The following is a 21,877-nucleotide window of genomic DNA, read 5'->3' as shown; positions in this document are numbered from 1 at the left end:
AAAGTAAGAAGCAGAAGAATATATCAATTTATTGATAAATTGATAATTTTAAAAATGATACTATATATGTTTTAAATAATCGATTGGACTTTAATTATCTCACTAAATATTAGAAACTTGACTTATTTCGATTTTCCCTTGACGAGCGCCATCAAATCATCTGTTGTCATGGATTTTGGTCTTTCGAGTGGCAATCCAAGAGCTCGGTCCCAGATGAGTGATGCCATTGTACCAAGAGCTCTTGACACTCCAAATAGAACGGTATAATAGCTCATTTCTTTAAGACCATAATACTGGAACATTACACCAGAGTGAGCATCTACATTGGGCCACGGATTACTGACTTTTCCCGTCTGGGTGAGGATAGCAGGTACTACTTCGTAAAGATTTGAGACCAATTGGAACATTGGATCGTTGGGTAAATATTGCAGCGCGAACTCTCTTTGAGCAGTATAACGTGGATCAGTTTTTCTTAATACAGCATGTCCGTATCCAGGTACAACTTGTCCAGCTTTGAGAGTTTTCCATATAAAATCTTTGAGTTGCTCTTTTGTTGCTTTATCGCCTATTTGTTCTCGAAGCCTTTTGAGCCAGATCAGTACCTCCTGGACTGCTAATCCGTGGAGTGGACCAGCCAATCCATTTATCCCAGCGGCATACGATAGGTATGGATCGCTGAGAGCTGAACCTACTAAATGTATAGTATGAGCAGAAACATTACCTCCTTCGTGGTCACTTTGGATAGAAAGGTATAATCTCAAGAGTTCTGTAAATTCTGGATTGTCGTATCCTAACATTTTAGCAAAGTTGTAACTCCAATCTTTGGAACGGTCAATTTTGCCGACTTTGGAACCATCTTTGAAGGAATTTCTGTAAATGATGGCGGCTATCATAGGAAGCCTGGCGATGAGATCCATGGCATCCTCGTAAGCAAACTCCCAGTAATCGGACTTGGAAATTCCACTGGCGTAGGCTTTTCGGAACTTGCTTTCACTGTTCATAATGGTAACTGCTGCTGAAAGTTGTGACATGGGATGTACAGATTTTGATATTGTATTCAATACTTTAACGAGGTGTTTTGGTAGTTCAGCTCTCTGGGCCCATTCTTTGGAAACTGCATTAGCTTGTGCTTGAGAGGGTACATCTCCTGTTAGCAGGAGCCAGAAGATACCTTCTGGAATTGGTTCTTTTCCTCCAGCTGTTGTTGGAAGGATTTGTCTACATTTTTGTAATGGAATGCCTCTAAAACTGATACCTTCATTGGGATCTAGGACTGAAGTTTCTGTTACTAATGCTTTAAGTCCCCTCATACCTCCATACATCATGTTAATGGTAACATCTTGGACTTTAAAATTTCCATGTTGCTTACGAAACTCTTGAATTCGTTGTCGTTCGTGCGGTATTTTCTTTCTGAGTATTTCTTTAAGATTGACTGATTCATCACTGTATTTTCTAATTACTTTGGCAATGTCCACTTTTACTTTAGACATATAGAATGTACAATATTAAATAATATCAGTATACGTTTGACAATTTATAAATATAAATGACAGATTAATTTTATTTAAAAAATTGAATAATATGTAAAGACATGCGTCATTAATAATATTGTCAGGTTATCATATTTCCTTCTTCTTCTTTTTTTTTTGGGCTATCTCTTTGACAATAATTTAACTTTTGTTTTTTTGCCTCAGCAATCTGTGTCTACAGTTGTATTCATCATCTATTGGATTTGAATTATTCTACAAGTACAGTCGTAAAAATAAAAGAATACCCATGAACGATCACATCAATCACTTATTTTGTATTTGCTATCTTTTTCTACAACAAACGTTTGTTATTTATACGCTCTGAGCTTCGCTGGTGGAGTTCCTAGCGGATTACTAATTCAACTTTCACCGGTAATTTTTAAATTTATTATTTAATTGTTATCGCTTAATATTTACAACGCTAAAAAGTAATTAAATTGTAACAGATTTTTTTAAGATTTTGCCAATCATTTTGACGTTCTATTGATAAAATATGAATTTCTTACTTCGGATACTTTCACAATTATCGTGTAGATGGCGCTAAGATTTTTAGATTAAATTATAATTACATATTACGGAACATTAAAAAAACTTAAATTCAGTATTTAAAACGTAAGTATATTTAAGGTAAAAATATATACCACAGCTTTGACCATCTAATATTTTTTATAATTAATGTTTTTAATTTTAATTTTAAATTAATCACTTTGATATTTATGTCAAATTTCCGGTAAACATTTACAGACTTGCCACTACTGGCGCTCGCGAATTTGTAAACATCCCCTCTACGTACGAGCTCTTCGTACGAGATATTAGATGGTCAAAGCTGTGGTATATATTTTTACCTTAAATATACTTACGTTTTAAATACTGAATTTAAGTTTTTTTAATGTTCCCTAATATGTAATTATAAATTATTCTAATAATCTTAGCGCCATCTACACGATAATTGTAAATGTATCCGAAGTAAGAAATTCATATTTTATCAATAGAACGTCAAAATGATTAGCAAAATCTTAAAAAAATCGATTACAATTTAATTACTTTTTTGCGTTGTAAATATTAAGCGATAACAATTAAATAATAAATTTAAAAATTACCGGTGAAAGTTGCATTAGTAATCCGTTAGTTAGCGACACCAGCGAAGCTCAGAGCGTATCTGCTTTTTATTGTTAAAAAAAGCTATAAAAACATAGTGATTAAATGATGTTTTCAATGCATTTCTCATTTGAAATCGAACGAGTAGGCGCTCATACAGACAATTACTACGTAGATTACGTACATTAAAACGCATGCATTGGGCACGGGAAACACTATGTGTTTATGGCTTTGTTTAACAAATAAAAACTTAATTTTTAGCAATGCAAATAATTAAAACCGATAGAACTTGACTTGAACTTTCAAATGCAGTAAGCAGAATTGCTATTTTATTTTTTAATCAAGTCATTCGGGTTCAAAAATTGCACTTTTTCTATTTTTTGAAAGTTCAACCTCGTTTATCTCGAAAATTATGCATCCTACGAAAAAACTTGTAAGACAATTTTTTGCTGAGAATCCCCCAAAAATACAAAAAATTGTTTTGTTTTGCGAAAAATCGCTGTTATGTAATTCCTCAAGTTCCTTGTTTATAACAATCTTATCGACATCCGGATCAACTGTTACCCAAAAAATGCATGTTCTACGGGTCAAAATACATAAAAAAAATTTGGGTAAGTCCATCTGAATTAAGGAGGCCGTTGTACCCCCGTGGCGACAGGACTAATACTATTAGTCAGATTTTGATATTATTGTTCCTTGCTAGGTTAAATACGATATTGCATGTTCTATGTCTTCATAAAATACCTACTGTTCTTTTTGTTTTTTTTTTGTAATGAATTTTTGGAATCAGAAAAGATAATGTGGCGTTGGTGATATTTTGTTTCAGTATAATTTGGACTGCATGATTGATCGCGATCACCGCAGTTACCTGCAATTACACTGGAAATATGAAGGAAAGTCTATGAATTGGTACTAGCTGATCGTACGGTGAACGTACGTGAATTATCAGAGGGCACAAGAATAAGTAAAGCGCGCACTATTGAAAAAATTATCTTTCCGATAAGTACTGCGTTTGCTGACTATTGACAAAAAACATGTTACCATGTGACCACACGGGTCAAACTTCAGTGGATTGAAGCCCGCAAAAGTGCTATGAAGCGACCAAGAGTCGAACAATGGGTAGGAAACCCCATGGCCCTCTATTTTGGGATTGCAAAGGCCTTTTGGACATGTAATGGGAGGCTCCAAATATAGGTTGCTACAAAATATTATGGAAGGGAAAAAAGCGGGCAAACGCAGTCCAGGACGAAGAAGAACTTCATGGCTGACGAGCTTGCGAGATTGGTATGGTGTTGATACAAGCATGTTATTTAGGGTGGCAGTGAATAAAATTAAGATAGCTATGATGGTAACCAACATTCTGAAAGGACATGGTAAATGAAGATGAAGATAGGCATAATTTTAATTGACTATTTAACAGTGGCGACGTGTGATTTTTTCTGAAGTGTTACCAAAACCAGATGCAAAAAATCTTATTTAAAAAAATGAAGATATAACTAAATGTATATATACACTCACCGGCACAAAATTCCGCCACCCAAAATTTTTGATTAAGTTTGATAATCTATAACTTTATTATTTGTACTTAGATTGAAGCGTTCAACTGGACAAGACAACAACTGGATACTGAAGGAGGCAGAAAAATGAATCGGCCTCACACGTTGGGTGCCAGTTGAAGCGTTTTACCTGTCTGCTCTAATGGGATCAAGGAAAGACTATCTATAGAGATACTGGGGAGTCGAAATGGGGCTAGCAGAAGGAACAGACACGCAAACCTTCATGCGAACGGCAGCTCATTTTTTGTGCGGTGGCAGGTCGTAGATTCGTTGGGAGGGGTAGGAGGGTTTAAAGAAGACTAAACTACATAACCAAATAAGCAAAGGATACTTACACAGACTTGAGGACTTTCCTACTATTTAAACAAATTGGGACGCCGTTTGAAAAATCCTCAAATTCTCATATCGAGTACTTACTGGAAAGCAACTGGGGGACATTCATCGTAGATTCCTCATTGGGGTTATAGTGGGCTACAAATTATCATCATTTGGCTTCTATGCCATTATATTTTCTTCTGTTCTAAAACTTATTCACTTGTATTAGATATCTGTTAATAATTTTCTTAAATAAAGAGGTTACAGAAATAAAGATGTGTACATTTTATAATGTTTATTTAAACCTTAATACCTTTTTATTTTTATTGAGAATAGACACATTCTCAAACCAGAAATGAATAATAATAACAAAATACATGATTTTACAATTTTTAACCTTATTTTTAGCAGTGTACCAAAACAAAAATTTGACATGGCTGTCAAATGTCACTGCCATCTAATATTTACTTTACATAATATATTTTCCATGTTGAAAACAAACATTTTTAATTATGTAAAACCTTTACCAATAATATCCACTTGTGAATTATTTAAAATAAACATTATCATACCTTGTTAAAACAAAAATCCATGTCACAACACTTGGAACTTCAAAATTTTCCATTCAGACGGGGCTGGGAGGGGAAGATATTCAAATCATTACAAAACTGGATAAAATCGATACCAAATAATATCATCTGGGCATTTCTTACTGGAACATGAACAAATCAAAACATCATAAAAATAGCAACAGCTACATAAAGGACAGGAACCAGGAAACCACGCACTTCTTTTACCGGCAAATCAAACTGCATAACAATAGAACTGTTTCACAATAATATATCCATTAAAATGCCGTGAAACTATTGTCATTATATTCCTTGACATGTTAGAAATCCATTAGTTCTTTTACTATAAGAAGAAAACCATTTTGGCCGGCAAAGTGCGACTTTTTGAGTTCTAACAAAAAGATGCTTACAGAGCTGATGTACTTTTAGAACTAACTTTACATCGTCACGTCTCTCTCGCGTCCAAACGATGCATTTCTTCTCGATCGTTCGGCCAAAACTATTGACCAATCGTCAACTACAACTCAAGGATCTTTCAAAATGCAGACCAATAATAACATGGGATTTTTATCGCTCAAAACTTAAAGGAAAAACACCAAACCTTTTAGAGGATTCATTCTCGAATAATGAATGATTTCACAATAACTATCTACGTAGTTGGTAAATGCTACTCAAATAAATAGGAACTTTCCTATGATTTTACTTTGTTGCGAAAATATTCTGAAATATTTCGAACAGGAGCGGCTTAGGAAATTTTAAAGATATTTAAACTGACAAAATAAATTAGAAAAATTGATATTTTTCTTGGGATAGGATTAAAATTAATGGATATTTTTTATAAAATATTGTAGTAGAAATCCATCTGCTACAATAGCCTCCTCGGAAGAGAGGAAACTGGATTACCAATTCAGTTTTCGATAACTACAAAAATAAACATTGACTTCTTGGGTGTGACAGGACAACAATACAAAAATATTTAAATAATGGCTAGTGGGGATTAAACAAAAACAAAACATCATTGTTAGGGAGTGGGCTAGCGTGCCATCAATCGCCAGACTCTTTAAAGTCGAGTAGACTTAAATGTTTCTTGACTCTACAAAGAACTGTAGGTGACAAGAGTTTCTGTGCCTTGGGAAAGAAATAATCTTGTGCCCTGTGTGGACCTCGCTGACATCCACTGCAGTAACACAAGTGACATATATACTATATATACCATATAATATATACCATATAGCAGGGCAGACACAGCCTCATCACCTCGTTGCCTAACCAGGATTGGTTTTCAAAAACTAAAAAATCTTTCTGAGCTCTTGGCTCAGCAGATAGGCATCTGCTTAAACTCTAAACACCTAGCGAGTTTCACGGGACATTCGGCAACGGTTCTGCAAAAGGAGGATTTAGACAATGCAGTCTAAATACCTCGTTGAGATAAAATGTCAAAAATGACATCTCAACAACTCATTCAAACAAGACCAACAAGGGGGGGGAACGCGTGTGACAACATACAAAAGACCAAAAAAACTAGTATACTGGGTTCAAACAGGATATCAAACTTTTTAAACAAGACTAAGGGAAATGAACGCAACATATGATATAGAGAACACTACATCATTACGTTTTCAATCAACAGTCCAATCCAGGACATAAGAACCTTTCATGAACGTTCACTAGACAACTCTCTCATTTTCAAATCACAAGCTGGGGAAAGACTTCATTTTCAAAACAGGGCTACACTTCACTTTTCGAAACAGGGGATAGACTTCATTTTTCAAGACAGGGGGGTTGGGCTTTACTTTTCAAAACTGGGGATAGACTTACTTTTCAAAACTGGGGGCATTTCATTTCTCAAGACTGGGGGTGGACTTTATTTTTCAAAACGGGGGGCTACTTTTTCAAAACAGGGGATGAAAGCAACACGCAAGGGGAAGACCAAAGGGACATTGGAAAGTATGACAGTTCTGACGAACAACCGCTTCCATTTATCGACCGAAAGCAAGCTTCACCTGTACTCAACGCGGCCAGATCCTAACCTCACCAGCCTTGTCACAGCTTCTGCTCTTGGCCTACTTTCAATCAACAAAGAGAAGAGAGGTCAACTAACTATTCGCCAAAAAAAATCAAACCCCAGCACGGACACGGGCTAACAGACAACACGGGCTAATAGACAACACGGGCTAATAGACAACACGGGCTAATAGACAACACGGGCTAATAGACAACACGGGACAACAGACAATGGGCTCTAAAACTTCCAGACAAAACAGGGATAGACAAACAAACAGACAACAACATACTTTTTGACTTCTAGATATACTCAGGGGCTTACAAACACAAACAATATTGAAATTTGGTTCCTATATGAGCTCACACGGGATAAGACATTTCTTGCTCCGACTACTAATGAAAGTGTTCACAGATAGCTGAACAACACTTCCTTCATCACGAGTATTACACTTGTGACATGTCAGATACAAAAAGACATACTTCATTCACGGGGGGACTTCAACTACTTCACTGGGGGGGAGACTTCAACTACTACTTCACGGGCTCTTTTTAACTAACCTCTGGCATCCTTTTGACACCTACAAAGATAGATTAGTCAAAAAAAAAAAAAACAAGGGGCAACACAGACAAGGGGGGGGCTTTTTCAGGGGCTAACTTCTACACTTCAAGACAGTTATTCTCAAACAGTGTCGACAGAGAACGCTATCTTCAAATCTAAAAGTGACAGCTTTTCTCCTGGCTGCTTGAAAAAAACACAGAAGTGGGGGGCCTCTCCACGGTTTCCCTCTTCACTTCTTCACGGGGCCACTTCTCAAGGGGATGACTTCTCAATGGGATGACTTCTCCAACTAACCTGTGGCATGACATACACCAACAGAGATAGGCTTCGCTGGAAAAACAAGGGACTACTCTCACACAGACTATACGGGGCTAAGCTCATACACGGACCATACCAACAACATTACACATCTACTCAAATGACCAAATCAATAATCACAAAAAACGGTTATTCTGTAAAAAACTGTTGATCTATAGGAATACATGCAAAAAATACAACATACTGTTATACTTCATAATTGGATTCAATATTCAAAATATTTAACGTTACTTTTAATCAAAATTTTCAAAAAAATTTTACGTTACTTTTTTATTCAACTGTTTGTCTATATATTTCATCAATACTTTCAAAAAAATCAATTCAATGCTTTCATCATGGGTACAATATCAATACAATACAGTTAGTACGCTACAATAACATACAATTCTGTTCTACGATACATACAATACCAGTATACATATGGGGTTACAAGTTAAATACACTATGATGTATGAAATGGTACATGCCCATACAATCAACAGCACGACCAAATCAACATCACAACAAAATGTGTACTTACTTACACCTCTTTGGAAAAATTATTAACTTTTGCAACAAAAACTACAAAAATGGGCTCTTTCATGGGGACTAACAGACTGAAACAGTTTCGGGGGCACTAACAGACATGAAACAGTTTCTGGGGGCAAGACAAGAGGAATCTGGGCTAAACTACATGGGAAGACTGGGGCGATATTTACTCGGGTCAAACTTCAGGGTGTACGTTACAAGTATTACAAGTGTAACACTAAGTGGGGGGTGGCTAAAGACATTGGGGACTAGTAGATAGGCTAACTACTAGTTGAACATGTCTACAAGCTAGACTTGTAACAATGGGCATACAAAAAATGACAAGAGTCGAGCTTCCATGTTGTCGGAAACACCTGCACCACAAACTGAGATCGGCTGCCCAAGGGGACGGGCACTGCCTAACAGTTGTAGTACAAATGAGACCGAAAGGAGGCTAAAGGGATATGGTAGTGGGCACATGCTAATGGGATCAGGGGGGCTAAAAATGGATCGAGCCCCACGTACAGGGCGCTATTTGAAGCGTTCAACTGGACAAGACAACAACTGGATACTGAAGGAGGCAGAAAAATGAATCGGCCTCACACGTTGGGTGCCAGTTGAAGCGTTTTACCTGTCTGCTCTAATGGGATCAAGGAAAGACTATCTATAGAGATACTGGGGAGTCGAAATGGGGCTAGCAGAAGGAACAGACACGCAAACCTTCATGCGAACGGCAGCTCATTTTTTGTGCGGTGGCAGGTCGTAGATTCGTTGGGAGGGGTAGGAGGGTTTAAAGAAGACTAAACTACATAACCAAATAAGCAAAGGATACTTACACAGACTTGAGGACTTTCCTACTATTTAAACAAATTGGGACGCCGTTTGAAAAATCCTCAAATTCTCATATCGAGTACTTACTGGAAAGCAACTGGGGGACATTCATCGTAGATTCCTCATTGGGGTTATAGTGGGCTACAAATTATCATCATTTGGCTTCTATGCCATTATATTTTCTTCTGTTCTAAAACTTATTCACTTGTATTAGATATCTGTTAATAATTTTCTTAAATAAAGAGGTTACAGAAATAAAGATGTGTACATTTTATAATGTTTATTTAAACCTTAATACCTTTTTATTTTTATTGAGAATAGACACATTCTCAAACCAGAAATGAATAATAATAACAAAATACATGATTTTACAATTTTTAACCTTATTTTTAGCAGTGTACCAAAACAAAAATTTGACATGGCTGTCAAATGTCACTGCCATCTAATATTTACTTTACATAATATATTTTCCATGTTGAAAACAAACATTTTTAATTATGTAAAACCTTTACCAATAATATCCACTTGTGAATTATTTAAAATAAACATTATCATACCTTGTTAAAACAAAAATCCATGTCACAACACTTGGAACTTCAAAATTTTCCATTCAGACGGGGCTGGGAGGGGAAGATATTCAAATCATTACAAAACTGGATAAAATCGATACCAAATAATATCATCTGGGCATTTCTTACTGGAACATGAACAAATCAAAACATCATAAAAATAGCAACAGCTACATAAAGGACAGGAACCAGGAAACCACGCACTTCTTTTACCGGCAAATCAAACTGCATAACAATAGAACTGTTTCACAATAATATATCCATTAAAATGCCGTGAAACTATTGTCATTATATTCCTTGACATGTTAGAAATCCATTAGTTCTTTTACTATAAGAAGAAAACCATTTTGGCCGGCAAAGTGCGACTTTTTGAGTTCTAACAAAAAGATGCTTACAGAGCTGATGTACTTTTAGAACTAACTTTACATCGTCACGTCTCTCTCGCGTCCAAACGATGCATTTCTTCTCGATCGTTCGGCCAAAACTATTGACCAATCGTCAACTACAACTCAAGGATCTTTCAAAATGCAGACCAATAATAACATGGGATTTTTATCGCTCAAAACTTAAAGGAAAAACACCAAACCTTTTAGAGGATTCATTCTCGAATAATGAATGATTTCACAATAACTATCTACGTAGTTGGTAAATGCTACTCAAATAAATAGGAACTTTCCTATGATTTTACTTTGTTGCGAAAATATTCTGAAATATTTCGAACAGGAGCGGCTTAGGAAATTTTAAAGATATTTAAACTGACAAAATAAATTAGAAAAATTGATATTTTTCTTGGGATAGGATTAAAATTAATGGATATTTTTTATAAAATATTGTAGTAGAAATCCATCTGCTACAAGTATAAATGTTAAGAGAATAAAAGTGTTGATTCAAAGGTATGTAGAGTGAGAAATAAAACAATTGATCCTATTAAATGAGCGCTGAAAGGCGTATGTGGCGCCCTCTGGATAAGATATTATTTTTGGTGGTAAATTTAGATTTATTGTCCCGAAAAACCCCTGCTTACCGAATTTCGTGTTATTATCCCATGCCTGTTAGGAAATATTCAAAAATAAATAAAATAAAAGTTTAACTTTATCACCTTGTATTTCGGTTATTATCAACTTTCATACTAAGGTAAGTTAGCTTATATCGACCTATTTTAACCTCAGGAATCTAAGGTTAAGCTATGACCCATTCTTTACCAAACACCCTGTATATGTACACTCTGGACCAAAATTAATCAACCACCTTAAAAATGGGTTATTTTTGATGGTTTGTATTTTATAAACCTCTTGTCCGATTTAAGTGATTTTTTCGTAACATTAGCGCCTTATTCTTTAGCAATATCCCTGTAGTAATATTGTCGGTACACACATAATTTTTATTGCAAAGCTAGTGTATGAATCAAACTGTGTTTTTTCTCAAAGTTCGCATCACCCCGTGGAATATTCTAGCATCTATAAAATACTAAAATTAAAACCTAACTATAGCCTCATTCCTTCTCAACATTCAGTTTTTTCATTCATTCGTTTATGTTGGATAATAAAAAAGTTAAGGACTTTAAAAACTAGCCATGCTTTTCATAGACAAAGTGTGTTTTTAAAGAAGTATGGCAATAAGGAGTAATTGTGCATGACAAAATAAAGTCAGTTTGCTTTACGAGAAAAACGTATGTCCACAAATGCATCGTTTCCGAGATAGGGGGTGTTGAAGTTTTTCTGACAAACTGACGATTTATTTATTGCTTTAAAACCAGTTGAGATATGCAAATGAAATTTGGTGGGTTTTAAGAGGTAGTTATTGCACATTTTTTAACTACAGTTAAGAATTTAATATTCACCATTGGCGCGCATACGGGTAATATGAGCCGAAAAATACGTAATTTAATATGAGGTCAAAAATGTATAAAAATTAATTTTTTTTAAATTGTACCAAAACGCCCCATTATTTTTGTCTGACAAGTGGGTCCAATATGCATTACACATGTAAAAAAATAGTACAAAATAAAAATAACATCTGTGGTAATAAATAAAAAATTTTCAGGAAATTGACATCTTCGGCGCGTCCGACTGCGCATATGCCCCGTGAAAATTGTCCGACAAGGTTACCACATTATTGTAAAAAGGTTTTATGGTAGATACCGTTAAAATTATCCATCTGGTAATAAATTTATTATTTTCATAAATTTTAAGTTATTTTTTGGGTGTAACTACAATGATATTATGCTAAAAATGATGGTGTATCGCATATTTAAAATGCGTTTATCTCGAAAACGGTTGAGTTTAGGAAGATGAAAGAAGTATACCTTTTTTAAGTAAAACTTATAGGAAAATAAAAATTTTAATGTCAAAATTATACAGAGTGAGGGATAAAAAGAATTGAACGTAATAAATGAGTGCTGAAAGGCATATGTGGCGCCCTCTGGGCAATGCATAATTTTTGGTAAGGAATTTAGATTTCTCGACTCAAGAAACCCCCAGATATAAAATTTCATGTTGTTATCTCATACCTATCAGGAAATATTCAATAATAAATAAAAAAAAAGTTTGATTTTGACACCCTGTATCTCGGCTATTATAAACTTTGTACAAGGTAAGTTAGCTTAAATCGGCCTATTTTAACCTCAGGAACCTGAGGTTAAGCTATGGCCCATTCTTTACCAAACACCCTGTATGCATAAAAATTACTTTTTCTTTTAATTGTACCAAAACGCCCCATTATTTTTGTCCGACAAGTGATCCAATATGCGTTACACATGTAAAAGAACAGTACAAAATAAAAATGACATCTGTGGTAATAAATAAAAAATTTTCAGGAAATTGACATATTCGGCGCGTCCGACTGCGCATATGCCCCGTGAAAATTGTCCGACAAGGTTACCACATTATTGTAAAAAGGTTTTATGATAGATACCGTTAAAATTATCGATGTGGTAATAAATTTATTATTTTCATAAATTTGACATATTTAGCGTGTCCGACGCGTCATATGCCCCAATATTTTTGTCCGACAAAATTGTTTTCGTTGTTTATATGATAAAATCCATTGATTAAAATAGAATGACCAATGTGGTAATAAATTTTTTTCTTGCATAAAATTGACAACTTCGTCACCGCTTGACAGACAAACGCCCCACTACCATAATGCGCCAAGCTCAAAATTTGTCCGACTTCACCCAAATAACAAGTACAAAAAGTTTCAACGGTGTGGTCATAAATAATAATTGTATATGCGGGCCCAAGGCCTATAAGGGATAACTGGAATTTTGGTCTCTCAATAATTCTTCTGTAGGTTTCAGCATTTCCTCTAACGTCTTTTTTGGTTTATTGCCTTGGTTTAATTTAGTCTTTTTCTCTTTGTTTTTTGGTACTTCAAAAGCGTGTTCTGATGAAGGAGTTGGAGAACGCTCAGAAACTGTGCGTTTTTGTTATATTGGATCTGTTTCTATTTGGTTAGTTTGGAGTTCTGTGCTTAGTGTTTCATTTTGTACAACTTGATCGTTAAGTTCGGTTTTATTTTGTGGGATGCCACTCGTTAGTTCTTTAGTCGCCTGATTGTAATTATTTTCAATAGAGTTCTCACCTGATTCTGTATTTTGAGGAATTGAAGTGGTGTCACCTGATACAGATGCCTTTGTTGGACAGTCTTTTGCTGATTGTCTAAAGATATCCATATTCTATATGATGTCTCCTCGTGGGTTATAATAAAAGAATCGGGTAAGGTATGGTTGATTAAAGGGGATATATAGGTTTGTCGCCTAAAGCTTAATATATGCTGGAACTCAGGACTGGACGTCCCTATACGGAGAAATGATAAGGGTGACAAAAGGTTGACACCAAGTGCTTGCAATTCGGATTCTAAGATTGAGTGTGGAATAGATGGACATACGCCTGAGAGTACTAGTCGTTGGCTGGGTGTGATTAGTCGTCGTGCTTGTAAGAGTTGTTGATTAACTTTGATTTTTCCGTGGTTGGTAATAAAGTCGTCCACTAATTTTTCATGTGCTATGTAAATGTACATTCTGTTGTTGGATAGCTTTGAACAGAAAATAATATTTATTGGTCGAATAATTTGGCTTAAACTGTGGAGGTAATCTTCAATTTTGGTGTTGTCAATTGCGTCGAACACAATTGCTTGGTTTCTTGATGGAAAAACATTTGCGGTTGGTTGTCTGGTTACGGAAGAGTAGCTTTTAGGTTCTAGAGATTGTTGGTCTGGTGTAGAAGTAGGTTTAGTTGACGTAGATGAGGATGCCATGATGTAGAAATTGATAATTTGTATGCCAAAATATCAATTATTTGGGGCCAGTAAATACTGGCCTATTTTTGAAGCCGTCTATAATATGTATTTAAATAAAGTCACCTTACCAATGTTTATCGTTAAAATAACACATTCACAAAACGCGTTTTTAACTTTTGCAAAAACTGTAAGCGAATATTAATTAGAATTTAACGTCTTTACTCGTCGGCTGGTATGATAAGACTCTCTAATGCGGTTTTTAAAAGACCTCTCATTTGATTCTGAATGGAGAAGTGATAAGTCGTTTAGTAATCCTTCGATGTTAGAAGTGAAATTAAGAGCTTCTTTAAGTGGATCTGGGCTGCCATATGTAATTTCTAGGAAAGCTATAAACTGAGTTTCGGTAAGAGTTAGTTCCGATGAATTATTTTGGTAGATGCCTTGAATTGCATTAAGTGAACTGAGTGTTAGTTTATGTTCTTCCGTTATTGTTGTTTTTGATTTTTTCTTTTTGGGTTCACAGGGAGTATTAGTTTTGACAAGCAAGGGTGGAGGCATTTGGTTGTTGGTTAGATCCGGTGTAGCGACCGGAGAAATTTGAAGAGGGGTGCTACGATTACTGTCAGTAGATATGGGTCTTTTATGTCCGTGTATTAGGGGGGTGGTGACTCTGTAATGTCAGTTTGTTTTGAAGTACTTGGAATTTCGGAAGAGGGTACATTTAGTGAATTAGCTTCAAAGTGACTGCTTTCCGGTGGAGATATATCGGTGGGAAGAGATACGGGGATATCGGGTGTAGAAAGTTCGGTATGAGTTACTGTGATTGGAGCATTTGTACAAGCGTCAGCAGTATGGCCAGCTTGTTTGCATAAAAAACATTCTAGTTTGTCAGTAGATACAAATATTCTATTTGGCATGTTGTCGTAAGTTATTAAGAGAGAGGTTTGAATTGAAAATTTTCGTTATCAGGAATAGCATATGAGGCTCTTCGGAAGCTCATTATGTGGGCATAATCATCACTAAGTAAGCCACATTTCACGAATGATACAGGAGAAACTATTTGTAATCCGATATCTTTAAGTGCTTTTTCTATTATGAAGTGCGGTATTGTGGGCGATACATTTGATATGAGGATACGTTTAGCTGGAGTAATAAGTCGCCGGATAGGAACAACTGTTGAATATATGGTAATACTTTGGTGGGCACTGAGAAGTTCGTCGACTATTGCAACGAAGGTTAAATAAATACAAATAAGTACGATTATTTGAAATTCGAGATGCAAAGGTAATATTTTTGGGGGTAACAATTAGGGGAGTGCAATTAGAACGAAAACATGCATTGTTTCGGAAAATTTCAAACAAGGTTATATTTTTCTAAAATTTTTTTTTTGTTAGTTTATATACATATGAAAGTAAAAAGTTCTACTCGCAGATTTGGCCGCTAATTGTTTATTAATTGTTTAAACAATAACAATTGTTTTGTATAAATAATTTTAAAAATATCATTAAATTCATCATTTTACTTTGATCAAATATGTTTCTATTTTGTTTTTGATTATGCTGAATCCGAATATGGCATTGCAATTTGAAAATTCCTATACAGAAGCTCTTATACAGTATGTCTGCGTAGCTAGGAACCACATGGAAAACTTTTTTATTATCAATTTTACGAAAAAAAGTTATTCTTCATAAAATGCTCTGGATAGTCAAAAATCTAAAACTCAACCATCAGATATCAAATTTTATCAATTTTGTACGAGTTATGTCAAAAATATGAATTTCGTTAAAGAGTAAAGTACCTTTATATTCCAGAATATCAAAAATGCTATTATGAAAAGTTGTTTGAAATTAAAAACTATGTTTAAATATAAAATTACATCATTCTAATCGAAAAAAAAAATTCATTTTTTTCTCAAATTACAGATATTTATCATCATTTTATTAAAATTATGATAACTATTTTATTATCACTGTTACGAAAAAAAGTTATTCTTCATTAAATGCTCTCCCTGGTCTAAAATCTAAGACACAACCATCAAATATCAAACTTTTTTAAATTTTGTACGAGGTAAGTAAAAAATATGAATTTTTCTTAAGAGTTAAGTGCTTTTATTATTCACAATGTTTTAATTAGAAGGATGTAATTAAACACTAAAACAAATGTTTTAATTCCAAACAACTTTCTTAATAACAATTTTCGATATTGTGAAATGTAACGGTACTTTTCTCATGAGTGAAATTCATATTTTTTGACATACCTCGTATAAAATTAATTCAGTTTAATATTTGATGATTGCATCTTAGATTATATACGATGCAGAGTATTTTATAAAGAATAACTTTTTTTCGTAAAACTGATAATAAAAAAGTTATCAATAGGTTCCAAGTTACGTAGACATACTGTATAAGAGCTAAAAAAAAATGTTTTGCTGAACATGTATTATTTTTAAAGCTTTTACTATTAAATGTATTTTAGGTAAGCTTTACAGAAAAAAGTTTTGATCACGTGATATAAACATTTTTTTAGCTGGTAATTTTCGGTTTTTGTATTACATTTTTGTTATCTTTCTTAATTTTCTCAAAAAGAAATAGTTTATTTAATTTCTAAAGTAAAATATTTCAGTTCATTTTAAAGATTACATCCTAAACTTTAAAAAAGCACTTATATAAAACTGTAATAGATCTGTTCAAACTTGAGTAATACCGTTTTAAATTATTGGTAATTCTCTAAAACTACGAAGATTTCAAAAATTACATTCTTTGAGACGTCATATCATTTGAATTAAATGTTTGAAATTTTTTTTGAATAAAACATCATTTAGTAAGATGCTTGAAAGGTAAGTTGTGCAAAATTGAGGGTTTTATAAGAAAAATTGTATTAGTTACACATTTTTAAATCATTTTTAAACAAAATTCATGTAAGGCTCACTTTCCGCCCACACCGTACTACATTTTATTTCTTTTTATTACAACCATAAGATAGTTTAATTATTCTTCTTTCATGTTCAATTTGTAAAATTTTATTTGATCCATTAGTTAAGGCTATGGGTACATAATTCGCAAATATTTTACGTGTATCCCTACTTTTTCTGTCTTTACACGGCAAATTACGTGTAGTAAAATTCACACTGGTGTGGATATGTAAACATTACTAGAATGTCATTCTACTTGAAAATGTCATAATTAATTTAAAGAGATGGCTTTTGAATGTTCTTGGATAACTGTTATTTTTATAATTGCAAATTATTAATTCAGTTAATAAATGTGATAATTTTTTCACTATCTATGTTTTCAGTGATTGTAATAATTTATTTGTACAACAAAAACTAATAATCAATCGAGAAAAGAGGAAAAGTGTTAAAGTGATTTTTTAATAATATGTTGTTATTTTGGAACGCTTACAATTTTGAACATCTCTAACAACAAAATACTTGGATCACAGGATATATCTGATGTATTCTCTGCTTGGATCTTTCACAAATAATACACAATAAATAACTTTTTATTAAGTTCACGTCTTAAATCAATTATTTATCAAATACACTATATATCAATAATATTTAATCAATTTCTCAAAATATTCCCGATGCAATGTCAAATATTTAAAATTGTCACTGATTGTCAGTGTCTGACTGACAATATATGCTGACAATATTATATTCGGTTGAGTGCGTTGTAAGACAAAGACAGATTTGGAAAATATTACCACGGCATTGTGTTCATTTTTTTCAAATCCTGAAAAAACCAATAAATATTTTTGAAAAATTTAAACGCAGAATGAAAGACTAAATTATTACCGAGGGCCGAAAGTCCCTTAGAATAAATAAAAAGTTTATTTTGAATGAGATATTTGAATTTAAAAATCACACTAAATTTTCTCTTAGTTTTTTCACCCCTGTAACTTATTAAAATAAACATTGTAGAAGTTCTCAGGGACTTTCGGCCCTCGCTAATAACGTAATCTTTCATTCTGCGTTTAAATTTTTCCAAAATACTTATTAGTTTTCTCAGGATTTGAAAAAAATGAATCCCCATTTGAATAGCATTGCAGCCGAAAATACGTTCCGATCCTTTTAAAGAATTAATTACATTAAAATAACTCAACCGTGCACTTCGCCGTAGGCTAGTTTACAGTGCGCCAATGTTTGTGAGAAGGGTGACTTTAGCGTTATTCGCGGTGTGCAAGTACTTGGAAGGGAAACGAGAAACGACCGTGCGCGAGTCCCGAAGAAATATTGCAACTATCTTAAATAATTCATATTGTCTATTGAAATTGTCAAATTGACGTATATTTTATACCTTCTGTCATTGAAGCAGAAAAATTATATATTGCTTCACAATATTGATATGATATGCAATTATTATATAAAGGTAAATTTAATTAATTGTATTTTGCTTGCAGTACTGCATTTTAATAACTAATTTTATTTACTACATACAATTGTTTACGTTTGCATAACATAACCTGCATCTTATTTTTTCTCCTTATTATTTTTTTGGACTATATGCACTCCCCTAAATGTCACCTATAGCTTTTATATACCCAAACAGAACGACATTTGGAAGTGCATGTAAGACAAGGGCTTGATTTTTATGAGGAAACGTTGGAAGTTTAGGTGTAGTTAAAGTTGCAGCGACATAAGACTTATTATTCATTGTTACGTTAGTTTGTAAATATATTTGAGAGTTATTTGAGGTAATTATTGTAAGTGGTCCTGGATACCAAAACCACTACACGTAAATTTTATTAATACAACAGACGTCCCAGTAGGACTCTGTGGATAAAGTGATTAAAAAATAACAGGTACCTGGTATGATGTTACGCCACTGGATAATCAAATTGTTCAATTTTTGTAGTTTACGATGCACAGTTTTTTAAAAAACTTAACACTGAATTGTTCGTAAATATCACATATTTCTTTGTGTTTACATGGTAATTAATAAAATCGTTTTGGACAAGGCGAAAACGGCGGGTTCGTTGGAAAAAATATTCCCATGAAATTTCTTTGCATAATCACATTCGTGAGGCACCCCAGAATAAGGTTCAAGAAGTCGCCCACGCAAAAAGTGGTCCAATTTTTTTTAACAATTTTTTTAAATCAGATTGCAAAAATCAATATTTTCGGCCCGGAGAATTTTTTTTTATTTTTCGGACCATTCCGGACAGAAAAGGTCTGTTATAATTTTTCTCTAAAGTTGATCGTGTTCGAGTTATAAGCAATTTAAAATTTGAATAACGCGAAAATGGCCATTTTTAAGACTTAATAACTCGGTTAAAAATGATTATTATGAAAGTCAGAAAGTGACTAAATCAAATTTAAAGCCCCCCTTCATGATCCTGAAGAAGTTTGTGTCATTAATTTATTACTAAGCTGTTATTTTTAATTATCAATAATGAGTGGTAAGATCGTATTGACGCGGCTGTAAATGTGAGTGCGAGTGAGATTCGCCATTGGACTGCCTGAATGGCATCTCTTTCGCACTCATCATGGACGGCCGCCTAATACGTGCATGGCGCTGATTATTTTTACTTAAAAATAACAGCTTAGTAATCAAATAATGACAAAAATTTCTTCAGAATCCTGTAGGGGGGCTTTAAACTTTGATTTAGTTACTTTCTGACTTTCATAATAATAACTTTTAACCGATTTATTAAGCCTTGAAAATTGCCATTTTTCGTTTTTTTTTTTTAATTTTAAAATGCTTTTTAGAGACCTTTTTTATCCAGAATGGTCCAAAAAACTTAAAAAAAAATTGTTCCAACCAAAAATATTAATTTTTGCAATTTTAATAAAAAAAAATTGTTAAAAAAAATTTGGACTACTTTTCGCGTGGGCGACTTCTTGAATCTTATTCTGGAATGTCTCACGAATGTGATTATGCAAAAAAATCTCATGGGAATATTTTCTCCAAAGAACCCGCCGTTTTCGCCTTGTCTATTTGGCTGTCTAATTAGGAATGAAAAAATATTTAAAAATAAACAATAGTATTAAAATCAGATCTAAATTTACCAAATACAGAAATTGTTATTTAATATCCAAATTTATTAGCGAAAGTAATAAAAATTCCCATCAGTATACCAATTAAGTGAATAGGTTCAAAATAGTAAACTGCACCATTAAATCATAATTAAAATTTTGTGTTTTGTAAAACATATTAATGGTAATCTCACCAGTTGAATACAAAATAATTATGGTAGGGGAGCCTAAGCGGTGATTTTTGCAGTTACTCGAGCGCGTCAGATTATCATATGGGGAGAAACCTAGTACCCTGCAGATGTACCTCTACCATATATTGGCTCTTAACACAGGGAAGTTCGGGAAAATCCTATCCTTAAAAATACTCGCAATTGTCAGATTAAGATAAGGTAAGTTAAGTACATGCAAAAGAGTGTATATTTCAAGAATCTGACATTTTTGAGCGGGGCCTAAGGAAATGGGTGAGTCAAAAATTTCACAAAAAAAGCGAATATTTCGCGAAATTAACGTCAAATCGAAAAACTAAAAAATACATCTTCAATCTTTTTCAAAGATCTATAGAATGGTACTAAACATTACCCCCCACTGGGAGGGGTGGTGGGTAAATTTTAAATTTTGAATACAAACCCCGCGATATTTCGCAAAATGAACATCAGAGATCAGAAAACTCCAAATAGTGCGGCCGATATGTGAAACAATTGCACATTTAATGATACAATCATATAATTTGGACCACATATACTAGACATATAAAGGTTTAAATTTAGATATGAGGCCATTTCAGATTTTGCCTTTTACAAAAATGGCGGCTATACATATGTGTTTAATAGTATCATAACTTTTGAACGAAAAGCCCGATTTCAACGAAATTTGGTATATAGGTTCTCTTTTTGATTTCTAAGATGGATGTGGTGAACCAGAAGAATCGGTTTACCAGAAGTTGTGTTTTTACTGGTTGTTTATGTAAAAATAGGTTTTTTTTTTCAATTTTTTCCCTCTGTATATATTAATTTTTCAAAAAGGTAATACCGCAATTGAAAAGAGCGTAAAAATATTTTGTAGAAAATATATTGATCTTTGTAGTTATGTTAATTACCATTTAATAAATGCATAACGTATCTTCACATGTACCTATGTGTGGCAGATTCGTGCAAATATTATAAGGAATATTGTGTATTTAATGGTAGAAGCATATAATTTGGGCCACATGTACTAAGCACATCAAGGTTCAAATTAAGATATAAGGCCATTTTAGATTCTACCTTTTACAAAAATGGCGGGCATTCAAAATGGCGACTATACATATGTGACTAATAGCACGATAACTTTTGAACGAAATTTCTGATTTTACCAAAATTTGGTATATATGTTTTTCTTTTGATGTGTAATATTAAGGTCTTGAACCGGAAGAATCGATTTACCAGAAGTTGTTTTTTACCGATTTTTATGTAAAAGCATGTTGTTCCTTTACCAATTCTTTCACCCCGTATTTTTCCAAAAAGTTAATACCGACGTTAAAAAGGGCGTAAAAATATTTTTTAGGAAATATTTTGAACTCTTTAGTTATGTTAATTACCAATTAATAAATGCATAACGTATTTTCACATGTACCTATTCACCCATGTGCGGCCGATTCGTGCAAATAATATAAGAATTATTGTGCATTTAATGATAAAATCATATAATTTGGACCACACACACTACAAACACAAAGATTCAAATTTAGATATGAGGCCATCTCAGATTTTGTTTTTTTTTTACAAAAATGGCGGGCATTCAAAATGAATCTGCCGGACATAGGTAATA

At 33.6% G+C, this 21,877-nt stretch overlaps 2 protein-coding genes across 3 annotated transcripts in view; both read right to left on the bottom strand.

Annotated features, from left to right (window-relative positions):
- The window catches only part of LOC114331101 (scavenger receptor class B member 1-like), a 475,489-nt gene that overhangs the window by 225,850 nt on the left and 227,762 nt on the right, over positions 1-21,877 (bottom strand). The window lies entirely within an intron of this gene.
- On the bottom strand, positions 70-1,554 carry LOC114331117 (probable citrate synthase 1, mitochondrial). Its single transcript, XM_028280597.2, has one exon. It carries the CDS (start codon positions 1,488-1,490, stop codon positions 123-125), a length of 1,368 nt encoding a protein of 455 aa, XP_028136398.1. The 5' UTR covers positions 1,491-1,554; the 3' UTR covers positions 70-122.

This window comes from Diabrotica virgifera, chromosome 5 (genome assembly GCF_917563875.1).
Source record: "Diabrotica virgifera virgifera chromosome 5, PGI_DIABVI_V3a".
Classification (NCBI taxonomy): Eukaryota; Metazoa; Arthropoda; class Insecta; order Coleoptera; family Chrysomelidae; genus Diabrotica; species Diabrotica virgifera.
The sequence above is the reverse complement of the archived record's forward strand: the minus strand, read 5'-3'. Positions and strand labels throughout refer to the sequence as shown.

What these genes read in the sequence shown, in the direction of transcription:
- LOC114331117 (XM_028280597.2), bottom strand. Translation starts at nt 1,490, where the DNA reads ATGTCTAAAGTAAAAGTGGACATTGCCAAAGTAATTAGAAAATACAGT.